At 66.7% G+C, this 11,650-nt stretch overlaps 1 protein-coding gene across 1 annotated transcript in view; it reads left to right on the forward strand.

Annotated features, from left to right (window-relative positions):
• Positions 1 to 1,547: 1,547 nt before the first annotated feature.
• The window catches only part of HOGA1 (4-hydroxy-2-oxoglutarate aldolase 1), a 10,749-nt gene continuing 646 nt past the window's right edge, over positions 1,548 to 11,650 (forward strand). Inside the window, exons 1-6 of the mRNA XM_034776572.1 lie at positions 1,548 to 1,820; positions 6,058 to 6,186; positions 6,785 to 6,912; positions 8,670 to 8,804; positions 9,694 to 9,790; positions 10,480 to 10,613. Of these exons, the coding sequence (XP_034632463.1) occupies positions 1,616 to 1,820; positions 6,058 to 6,186; positions 6,785 to 6,912; positions 8,670 to 8,804; positions 9,694 to 9,790; positions 10,480 to 10,613 (828 nt within the window). The 5' untranslated portion in view covers positions 1,548 to 1,615. The remainder of the gene's footprint in view (positions 1,821 to 6,057; positions 6,187 to 6,784; positions 6,913 to 8,669; positions 8,805 to 9,693; positions 9,791 to 10,479; positions 10,614 to 11,650) is intronic.

An 11,650-nucleotide genomic window follows, 5' to 3' on the forward strand; every position in this document is an offset into this window, starting at 1 on the left:
GCACACCCAGTATTCAGAGAAAACATTAAGTAATAAACCCTCCTACTTTGCCACACTGATTATTCCAAAATGTCACAGAAATGATCCTGTCTGCCCAGTGGGACGAAGTGGGACTGTTCTTAATGTTTTCCTCAGTTTCCCCTATGCAGTTCTTAAGTATCTAGGGGCTGGGATAAGAGTGTATGGTTGCTGCAGAGCAAAGGGCCAGGGCACATAAATGCCCGACACTCTGTCTCCTGGCAACTGATGGCCTGGGCCCCTCCTCTGCAAAGGTGCCAACTGAAGGTGTTGGAGACAAAGGGATCAGGTGACCTCCTGGCCTGGGAAAGAGACAAAGCCCAGAGAAGGAAGGGCTGGATGGGGGTTGGAGTTTGGAGCTAGCTGGGGACGGGGAGTGAGGGCAGACAGGGGTCTGCCTCGCTGGGCCCCAGAATGGACCCGGCGGAGGGGTCCCGTTTGCTGGACCTACAAGCTCTGTTTTAGACCATGTTCCTGTCATCTAATAAACCTCTGTTTTACTGGCTGGCTGAGAGTCACGTCTGACTGCGAAGTGGGGGTGCAGAACCCTCTGGCTTCCCCAGGACCCCGCCTGGGCGGACTCGCTGTGGGAAGCGCACGGAGGGGCATATGCTGAATGCTCCAGGATCAGACCCAGGAGGTGAAGCCGTGTGAGCTTCTTGCCCTGAAGACAGTCTGTTCTGAGGGAGAGGAGGCTCCCCAGAGTCCTGACTGGCTTTGTGGGGAGCAGTCCCAGAGCATTGCCTGGGGACTCCGTGACACCCAGCATTTCCAGGAGACCCTGTAACAACACGCCAGCCCCAGGAGTCAGGAGCAAACCAGCGCACACCCAGCCCTGCTACTCCCCTGGGACACGTCCAACATGATCACTAGCTAGCCCCCTAGCATAACACTGCAGCCCCCTGGCCTTGGCACTCCTGCATCCAGGGGAGGTTTTGGTGCTCACACGCCCCTCTTGAAATACAAACCCACCTGGTGTTTACAAGTGACCCTACAGTAACAAACTCCTGCATGCTGCCGCGGATCCCGTGGGACCCCAGGAGCGTGTGGGGTCCAGCCTAGTTGCCCCAGGGCAAAAGACACTCCCGCCTGGTGAGAAGGACTGCAGTGATGGGGAGTGGGAGCTGCAGCTGGCTCTGGGGAGTGGCAGCGGAGGGTGTGCCCACAGGACAGCTGAATACCAGCCATGCCCTGCAGACACAGGGTCTCCCTTCCCCTCCAGGTGCAGCAGGTGCTGACTTCTGCTCAGGCTGGGGCCCCTTTAAGGGAGCCGAGGGGGCTGTCTGGACAGGATTTGGCGACAGGCTGTGGGGGAAGCCCCAGGGGCCGGCTAGAGTCACCTAGCGGCCTGACCCTGAGGGGCCGAGCGGCTCCCCCCCCCGTCGCAGACCCACGGCCAGCTAGGCCCTCGTGGCTGGGGGTGTGGGTCCCTGGGCCCGGGCCAGGCACTGTTCAATGCCCCCAGTGCCCCCGGCCGGGCCCCAGCGAGAGGCCTCGCCCCGGGAGCAGCAAATCCCCAGCCAGCCCCATCAATTATTAACAGCCTCGGGGCTGGAGGCAGCTGTGGGGCAGCAGCTCAGAGCCTCCCAGGCCCGCGATGGCGCAGCCCCCCAGGCTCCTCGCCCCTCTCCAGCTGGGGCTGGCAGCATGTCGCTGGCTCCACACCCCCGCCACGCCGGGGACCCGGCTTGACCTGCGGGGCATCTTCCCCCCGCTCACCACCCCCTTCACAGCCCAGGGGGAAGTGGATTACAGCCGGCTGGAGGAGAACCTGCACCGCTACGCCACGGCCCCCTTCCGAGGTGAGGCTGGCCAGGCGGGGCCCAGCACCCCCCAACTCTGCCCAGCGGGGCCTGGTTATCCCTGGGCATGGCCAGCCTGGCTGGCACAGGGTCTGCCCCCACCCTGCCCAATTCCACATGCCCCCCACCCTCGCCCTGCCCCCTCGCCCTGCCCCCACCCCCCCACCCTGCCCAATCCCACCCCCCCGCCCTTTCACCCAATGCCCCCACCCTGCCCCAGACACCCTGCCTTGTCCTGCCCCACATCTCCCAGCCCTACCCATGTTCCCCCCACACCCTGCCTGTGTGCCCCCACCCTGCCCAATTCCACACACACACACCCCAGCCTGCCCTTGTGCCCCTGTGTGTCCCCGCCCTGCTAACCTGCCCCCCCCCCCACTCCAGTCCCACCCTCTAGGGCTGTGGAGGCTTCTGGCTCCGTGTCCCATACAGCTTCTGTGGGGGCTGGTTAGCCCAGACTGTGGGACAGGCACCTGGCCACCGGGAGCAGGCCAGAGCCCCCCAGCTCCTGTGGCGTGGGGCCCCCGAGGCGCCCGGGAGAAGCTCTATGGGGGTAGGAACCCCCAGTCGCTGTGGATGGGCATGTTTCCGCCTCACCCCAGCTTGTTATCTTGGGTCAACCACAGACCTGGGCCTGGAGGGGGCCAGGTCCCTTGGCACAAGGGTGGGCTGAGCCGTGGGGGTGGGCGCGGTGCCCCAGCCCAGGGAGCATGAGGGCAAGGAAGGGGCAGGAGGGATGGGCTTGGCTGGAACTCGCTGCAGGCTCCTGGCCAGGGATCGTGGCCCCACTCGCAGGGTCTGTGCAGCTGGGCTGGGTGGACGCTGCCTGGCCGCGTGGCAGCGGACGGAGCCGGTCATGGGGAGACTCGGCATCTGCTCAACGGGGCTCTCAGCCCCCCAAATGCCCCCACCCACCGACACCCCCAGCTCCCTCCATACCAACCTCCCAAAACAGCCCCCACCCTGCAAAAATGGGCCCAACCCCAACCAGCCGCTCCCCGCCCATCTCCCCACCAGCTCCCACCCTGCCTAGCCCCCCCAAAACAGGTCCCGCCCCATCTCCCCCCCCAGCCCCTGCCACACAGTTAATTAGCAAGAGCCTGCGTGCCAGAGGCCTCGGGCCCAGAACAAGCAGGCAGACTTGCACCCCATTCCGGGGTTTTGGGTGTAATTTTTCTGGCCCCAGGGCTTTGTGCCCTGGGTGGCTGCCCCGCTCGCCCAGCCCTGGGCTCTGCCCAACACCCTCACGCAGACTCTGCGCCCACCCCGCAGGGCTGGCTCCCCAGGCACCCTCGACCCCACTCCCCCGCGGTCGCGCTCCCCCAGCGAGCTCCTGCGCGCCCCCTGCTCAGGGCTCCGGCCCCACCGCGTGGCTGGTGTTCACGGGCCGCCCGGGTACGCTGCAGCACATGCTGGGCATGGGGCAGGCAGGGCACTCCGGCCACGGTGGCTAGAACTGGCTGAGGGCACTAGGGAGTGGAGGGTTTTCCTTTGGACTTGGCCCCCACTCCGTGCCCGGTCAGACCGACGTGGGGGGCCAGGTTCTAGGCCAAGCCCGGAACCTGGGCGGCAGCGTCCCAGGACAAGGGGCATGCTGCCTGGCTGGGGCTCCTGGCACACCCCTGCTGTCGCTGGGTCAGGGCCAGGTCTGTCACCGCTCGTCTGGGGGCCGAAGGGCCGGCTCCATGCCCTGCTGCCTCTGTGCTGGCCCCAGACTCAGCCGCTTCCACTGTCGGGACCCTGCTCGGAGACTCCCAAGCGCAGAGCCCTGCTCCCGTGGCCCCGGGCTCTCTCTGGCCCTGAGACCAGCAGGCATGGCAGGGCCAGGTGCTTCCCTCACAATGCCCCCCTCACTGGTGACCCGGGCGGTGCCCAGGGGGAGCAGGGAGGCTGAGCAGCTGGGACCCACGCCTGCTCCCTGGGTGTCGTTCTGCCTGGCATGGCTCTGTTGGCCCGTGAGCCCCGGCCCCCTGCTCTTGCCTTGCGCTGACCGCAGGCCTATGGGGTCAGCCAGGGCCGCACACAGCTGGAAAGTGGTGCTGGCCCTGGGGGCTGCCCTGCTGCTGGGGACCGGCGCCCTGCTCCTGTGGCGGGGGAGGAGGAGCCGTGGCGGGGGACGCCCGGCGCCGGAGCAGGCTCCACACTGGATCCGGTCGTACTACAGTTGCTTCCCCGAGGAGAGCGAGGCAGCAGGGGCAGAGGAGAGGCCCAGCGGGCGCTGGAGAGCCTGGCAGCACGTGGAGGAGGAGAACCAGGGCACCGAGCGTCGCAGGGAGAGCGATGCCCCGAGGCGGCGCTTGGCCGAGGCCCTGCTGCTGCGAGCCACCTCCTGCCACATCAGCCACCAGGCCGAGGCGGCCAGGCCCAACCCGGACACGCGTGTCGGCACGGAGGGAGTGAGCGCCAGGCTGCGGGCCCACGCCCTCATCCAGCGAGGCAGTGCCACGCCAGCTACCACCCACATGGTCCACTCCAGGCTGGCCCACCGCTGCAGGGACTGACCCCAGGGGCTCATGGCAGCACCCGCTGGTCTGCAGGCTCTTTGCTTCCTGCGCCCACACACCCACAGCAGGGACAGCTCGCCAGGACCCTGCCCCCTGCCCCTCGGACCCGCTGCTGGCATCACCGCAGGGCAAGGAGCAAGTGAGGGGACGCAGCCGGGGCAGCACAGCGGGTGTGACGAGCGCCCCCTGCCCAGCACCCAGCCTCTCGCCCCCGGCACACCCGCAACCTCACGGCTCATGTGTCTGCCTCAGGGCGCCAGGAACATTGGTGCCCCTTCCCGGGCAGCTGCAGCGCTGGCTAGGGAGAACGCAGCGCGCCCCTGCAGCGGGCAATAAACTCTTTGCTAGCGTCCCTGTGTGGGGTGATCTGTGAGGGGTGCGTAGGGGCGTGAGCACGTGATGGAAGTTTGCGCGCTTGGGGCCGGAGGAAGCTCTGGCACCGTGTGTGTGTGTGTGCGCGTGCGCCCCTTACTGGGCCTCCCACTTGGCTTCCTTGCCTTGGTGGGGCTCCAGGGCAAGGCCTGGCTCTCACTGGCATAGCAGGACCTGGTTCGGTTGCCCCATGTGGTGCCCCAAAGCGAAGGGGCTCTGTCGAGTGCCCCCCGGGAGGATCCGGCCCCGTGGCCTGGAGCCGGCGCTGTCTGGGTTCTAGCCAGTCAGGCCTGGTGGTTGGAGCAGCAGGCGGAGCTGGACGTACGGTCTGGACCAGGCCGAGGGCAGGGCTGAAACGTGGCTCTGGGGACAAAGCGTGGGTCAGTCTGTGGCCGAGCCAGGTCGGGTTGTAGGCAGAATCCGGCTGCAGGTGGTGGGGTCAGGATGCAGGGGCAGGGCTGGAGCCGGGCAGAGCAGGGGCAGGGTTGCGGGCAGGCTGGTAGCTGAGGGGGTCTGAGGCCGCAAAGCAGCAAGGGGGCTCCTGGCTGGGTGGGGCTGTCACTGGACTGGCCCGCAGCTCTGGGGGGTGTGGAACGCCGGTGCCTGGGGTCACTTGCCCCGCCCAGGGCTGTCACACGCTCTGCCCGAGGGGTGTCATGGCAGCTGCGTGGGCAGCCCTGGGCCGGCTGCGGGTTTCACTACAGAAACGCCCGCTGGGTCTGCCCAGGAGGGGTCCCTGCGTGTCCCTGGGCGGGACCCAGGCTCTTGCCCCCCTGCACAGGATAGATCCAGGGAGAAGGGTGGAAGGGCTGGGCTGGGCTGCCAGGGTGGGTGCCCCTGGGGCTGGGCACCAACCCCATGTGCCCCGCATCTCAGGGCTGGGCACCACCACCCAATGCCCCTGCCACCCTGGAGCTGGGCACTATCCCTCACACAGCCCCTAATGGGATCTCATAGGATATCGGGGTTGGAAGGGACCTCAGGAGGTATCTAGTCCAACCCCCTGCTCAAAGCAGGACCAACCCCCAACTAACTCATCCCAGCCAGGGCTTTGTCAAGCCGGGCCTTCAAACCCTCTAAGGAAGGAGATTCCACCACCTCCCTAGGGAACCCATTCCAGTGCTTCACCACCCTCCTAGTGAAATAGTGTTTCCTAATATCCAACCTAGACCTCCCCCACTGCAACTTGAGACCATTACTCCTTGTTCTGGCACTTCACCCCCACCCAGCCCCTGCTGGCCCAGCACTGCCCCCCTGGGGCCTGGGTCCCACCTGCCCCTCTGTTCAGGGGGCCGGCCAAGGCCCACCCCTGGTGCCAGGGGCGCTGGGGCAGCCTAACGGCCTTGTGCTCTGTCTTGCAGGCTTCGTGGTGCAGGGCTCCAGCGGCGAGTACCCCTACCTAACGCCCCAGGAGCGGCTGGCCGTGGTGAGCCGCGTGCGCAAGGCCGTGCCCAGGGACAAGCTGCTGCTGGCTGGGTCCGGCTGCGAATGTGAGAGCAGGGGATGGGGAGGGGTCACCGTGGATGTGCCTGGGCGGGTGCCATGGCCATAGGGCTCCTAACTCCCCTCCCACCCCTGGGCCACAGTCCCTTAGTGCTGCAACACCGGCCTCTGCTCCCCATTTCCCCCCCAGGCCCGGGTTCTGTCCCCTCCATTCCCCCCCCCAGTGCCTGGGTCCGGACCCCTCCATCCCCCCCCGCCAGTGCCTGGGCCCGGACCCCTCCATCCCCCCCCCGCCAGTGCCTGGGCCCGGACCCCACCATCCTCCCCATCACCCCACTGGGCACCACACCCATATGACCCCAAGCCCAGGGCTGGCCACCACCCCCAGTGTGCCCCCACTCCCACCCCAGGGCACCACACCCAATGTGCCTGGGCCTGGACCTCTCCATCCCCCTCCTCGTGCCAGGGCCCTGACCCACCATCCTCCTCCCCCCGTCCCCCGGTGCATGGGCTCAGACGTCTCCATTCCCCCATTGCCTGGGCCCTGCCCTGTCCCTGGCTGGGTCCCTGTCCCAGGCCCCATGGCCCCACGCGATGCTCTGGCAAGGGCCGTGACATGACCTCCCGCTCACCCTCCTCCCCCAGCCACGCAGGGCACCATTGCGATGACCGTGGGCATGGCCGAGGCGGGCGCTGACGCTGCCCTGGTGGTCACACCCTGCTACTACCGGGGCGCAATGACCAGCGCGGCCCTGATCCACCACTACAGCCAGGTACGGGGCGGAGCGCAGCCGGGGGGGCTGGGAACCAGCCTGGCTCTGTCTCAGTGACAGCTGGACAGGGGGAGGGGCCTGTGGGAGGGAGGGGCCTGCAGGAAGGGGGTCTCTGGGAGGAGTCCTGGGGGAAGAAGGGGAGGGGCACTACGGGGGAGGGGCTCTGAGGGGAGGGCCCGGGGGGAAGGGGGAGGGCCTCTGCAGGGAGAGGGGCCTATGAGGGGATGGGGCTAGGGTCAAAAAGGGGGACCCTGGCAGCTCCGGTCGGCAGTGCTGACCGGGCTGTTAACAGTCAGTCGGCGGCACAGTGGGGCTAAGGCAGGCTCCCTGCCGCCCTGGCTCTGCGCGGCTCCCGGAAGGGGCCAGCACATCCCTGCGGCCCCCATTCTGAGCGCCGGCTCCGCAGCTCCCATTGGCCAGCTGCTTCCGGGAGCCACTCACGTAAGCGCTGCCCAGCCGGAGCCGGCAGCCCGAACCCCCTCCCACACCCTAACCCTCTGCCCCGGGCCTGAGACCTCTCCCACACCCAAACTCCCTCACAGAGCCCCCCCCGCACCCCAACCCCCTGCCCCAGGCCCGAATCCCCCCCTGCACCCAAACTCCCTCCCGGAGCCCACACCCCCTCCGGCACCCCAACCCCCTGCCCCAGGCCTGAGCCCCCTTCTGCATCCAAACTCTAGGGTTGCTAACTTTCTACAAAAGCGAACAGCCTTGCCCTGCCCCACCCAACCCCTCCTCTGAGGCCCCGCCCCCACTCACTCCATCTCCCCTCCCTCTGTCGCTCGCTCTCCCCACCCTCACTTACTTGCTCATTTTCACAGGGCTGCGTCAGGGAGTTGGGATGCAGGAGGGGGTGAGGGCTCCGGCTGGGGGTGCGGGCTCTGGGCTGGGGCCGGGGATGAGGGGCTTGGGGTGCAGGAGGGGGCTCCGGGCTGGGACCGAGGCGTTTGGCAGGCAGGAGGGGGATCAGGGCTGGGGCAGGGGATTGGGATGCAGGGGGTGGCTCAGGGGTGCAGGCTCCGGGTGGCGCTTACCTCAAAGCAGCTCCCAGAAGCAGCGGCATGTCCCCGCTCTGGCTCCTATGCGGAGGCATGGCCAGGTGGCTCTGCGTGCGGCCCCGTCCACAGGCACCGCCCCCGCAGCTCCCATTGGCTGTGGTTCCTGGAGTCAGTGCTTGGGGCGGGGGCAGTGTGCGGAGCCCCTTGCCTGCCCCTACGTGTAGGAGCCGGAGGGGGGATGTGCCGCTGCTTCTGGGAGCTGCATGGAGCCAGGGCAGGCAGGGAGCCTTGCTTAGCCCTACTGCGCCGCTGGCAGGCCTTTTAACAGCCCGGTCAGTGGTGCTGACCGGAGCTGCCAGGGTCGAAAACCAGACACCTGGCAACCCTGCCCCGCAGTGACCGCATGCCTCTTCCTGGGGGGGAGGGGAGCAAAGAGCCCAGTGGCTCTGGGGTGGGGGGTGAGGAACGTTGGGGGTGGGGCAGTGATCGGGGGGAGCTGAGGGAGCATGACGTGACACGCTACACACAACACCGTCAGCTCCGTCAAACCCCCTGGGGAGGGGACGGGGCACGGGAGAGTGAAATTCAACCCCATTGCTTATGTAGGCCCCACACAAACCAAAATGGTGGTTGTTTATGTAGGCCCTACACAGACACTGATGCAGGGAGAGTGCCTTGCCTAGCAGGGGGTCTCGGTTGGCCGCAGGCTGTGTTCCCGTCCTACGGGCCCATGCCCAGCACCCCTTTCTGTGTCCGCAGGTGGCAGATGTGTCGCCGATCCCTGTGGTGCTGTACAGCGTCCCAGCCAACACCGGCCTGGAGCTGCCACTGGAGGCCGTGCTCACCCTGTCGCAGCACCCCAACATCGTGGGCCTCAAGGACAGCGGGGGTGATGTGAGTGGGGGAGCAGGGTCCATGTCTGAGCCTAGCCACCCCGGGGAGCCCTCACCCCCCCGTGCTCCTGCCCGGCTCAGCCCTGTGGGCTCCAAGCCTCCCGCCCGGGGAGAGGGTGCACCCAGGGGCCCTTCACTCCGGCACTGGGCCAGGGGCTCGCCTGGCTGACCTGATTCTGGGAGACTGGGGAGGGGGCTCCCTGCACTCGGGTAGGGGGTGAGTCGGGGTGGCTGTGCTGGGGGCAGCTCGGAGCACCCTGTGGTTCTGGGGCCAGGGCAGTGGCTCTGCCAGCCGGGTACCAGCACAGCCCGAGTGGCTGTTGGGTGAGACCTTCGGACCCGGCTGAGGTCCCCTCAGGCTGGGGCCTTCGCACTGGCAGGGCCCAGCCCCCATCGCCCTTCCCCACCCCACGTTCCTCCCCCCAGCAGTGCCATCACCCCTCCCTGCAGCCAAAGTGCATTACAGACACACACACCCCCAAGCAGGTATCAGGGCCAGCTCCCCCAGCAGACAGGTGGGGAAACTGAGGCATGACACATTTTGGGGAAAGAACTCCCCCCACGGCCAAGAACCCAGGAGTCCTGACACACACACTCTCTGCCCCCTCCCCCCAGTCCCTGTAGAATCTCCCAGGAGCCGTCTGGGCCCCAGCCCCAGTGCTGCTCTGGGGTGGAGCCTGTTACTCGGTGCGGGGGGGGGGGTGTTTGTGTAGGGCCTACCCCATGGGTGTAGCGGACCTAGGCTGGTTGGCTTGGTGGCTTAGCTGGTGCCCCAGCTGGCCTTCTGGAGCCTGCCCAGCGCACGGTGCCCACAGCTCCACCATGGTGCTTGGGGCCCGTGGCACCCAAGGTGTTCCTGGCTCCCGGCAGGACGCGCTGTGTCTCCCCAGATTACCCGGCTGGGGCTGATTGTCCACAAGACCCGGACAGAGGAGTTCCAGGTGCTGGTGGGGTCGGCTGGATTCCTGCTGGCTGGCTACGCCATAGGTAGGGGCAGCTCTTCTCGGCGGAGCTTCACCCCCCGCTGCAGGGGGATGGTATTGGGGCTTGGGGGGGTGGGAGGTGTTGGCTACAGCAAGCTGGGGGGGGAGAGGAGCCAGGGAGGTGGGTTTGGGGGGCAGGTTGGGGTGCCATGGAAGGGGAATGATGGGGTGCAGGTTGTGGGGGCAGCTGGGTGTTGGGGTGATGGGGAGCAGGGTGCAGGATGTGGGGGTACAGGGGGTGCCAAGGGAGGCTAAGGTGCAGGGTACAAGATGTGGGGGTACAGCAGGGGATGGGGTGCAGGATGTGGGGATACAGAGGGGTGTTGGAGTGCTGGGGGGGAGGATGGGGTACAGGATGTGGGAGTATTGGGAGAGGAGGGGGGCAGGGTACAGGATGTGGGGGTACAGAGGGGGATGGGGTGCAGGATGTGGGGATACAGAGGGGTGTTGGGAGTATGGGGGCAGTGGGTAGAGTGCAGCATATCCGGTTCCAGGGAGGTGCTGGGGGAGGATGGGGTGCAGGATGTGGGGGTACAGAGAGGGGTGGGGTGCTAGGGAGGATGGAGTGCAGGATGTGCGGGTGCAGGGGAGGATAGGGTATGGGGTTTGGGTGTGGAAGGGGTGGGGTGCTGGGCAGAGGTTGGGTTCCAGGATGGTGGCCAGGCCCTGGGTACTCTGCTCCCTGCCCTCCAGGTGCCTGCGGGGGGGTCTGTGCTCTTGCCAACGTGCTGGGAGCCCCGCTCTGCCAGCTGGAGCGTCTGTGCCAGGAGGGACGCTGGCAGGAGGCCCGGGCCTTGCAGCTCCGGCTCATTGAGCCCAACGCAGCGGTAAGAGACGTTCCCGGGCTGGGGGATACGGGCGCTTCGGCACAGTCCAGCGCAGGGCAGAGCCCCCTGGGCTCCAGGGCCGCCGAGCAGAGCAGCTCCCAGGGGCACAAGAGAGCAGTTTTCCTTGGTCTGTTGTGTAGGCAGCAGGTCGGGCCTGAGGGGCACCCGCAGAGCTGGGGCGGATCCCAGGGCCGGGCTAGCAGGGGGCTGTGAGTCAGGGTGCAGGGGATGGGCAGAGCTGGAGGAGCCCTGGCTGGGCTAGCAGGGGGCTGTGAGTCGGGGTGCAGGGGATGGGCAGAGCTGGGGGATCCCAGGGCCAGGCTAGCAGGGGGCTGTGAGTCAGGGTGCAAGGCACATTCATGAGCCCTCTGCTCCCCATTTCCAGCAATCCCGATGCGTGGCAGGGTCTGGGTGCCCGGGAGTGGCAGGGAATGTGGGGAGATGCCCCCAGCCCCAAGACAGAGGGCAGCCTGCCAGGCTGGGCTGGAGGCCGAGCGCAGGCAGGATGCCCAGTGTCTCCCCTTCCCCGGTGGGAAGTGTCCGGAACAGCGTGTGCTCTGGCACCAGCGCAGCCCCCCAGGCTCCTGAACTCCCCTTTGTCCAGACAGGGCAGGGCATGGAGGGGGACAGCTGATGGGGAAGAGAAGACTGAGAGGGGACATGATAGCAGTTTTCAGGTATCTAAAAGGGTGTCCTAAGGAGGAGGGAGAGAACTTGTTCACCTTAGCCTCTAAGGATAGAACCAGAAACAATGGGTTTAAACTGCAGCAAGGGAGGTCTAGGTTGGACATTAGGAAAAAGTTCCTAACTGTCAGGGTGGTTAAACACTGGAACAAATTGCCTAGGGAGGTTGTGGAATCTCCGTCTCTGGAGATATTTAAGAGTAGGTTAGAGAAATGTCTATCAGGGATGGTCTAGACAGTGTTTGGTCCTGCCATGCGGGCAGGGGACTGGACTCGACCTCTCGAGGTCCCTTCCAGTCCTAGAATCTATGACTCTATGGGTCGCGGGGGGGGGGGGGGGGGGGGGGGGGGGGG

The sequence above is a fragment of the Trachemys scripta genome, chromosome 7 (assembly GCF_013100865.1).
Source record: "Trachemys scripta elegans isolate TJP31775 chromosome 7, CAS_Tse_1.0, whole genome shotgun sequence".
NCBI lineage: Eukaryota > Metazoa > Chordata > Testudines > Emydidae > Trachemys > Trachemys scripta.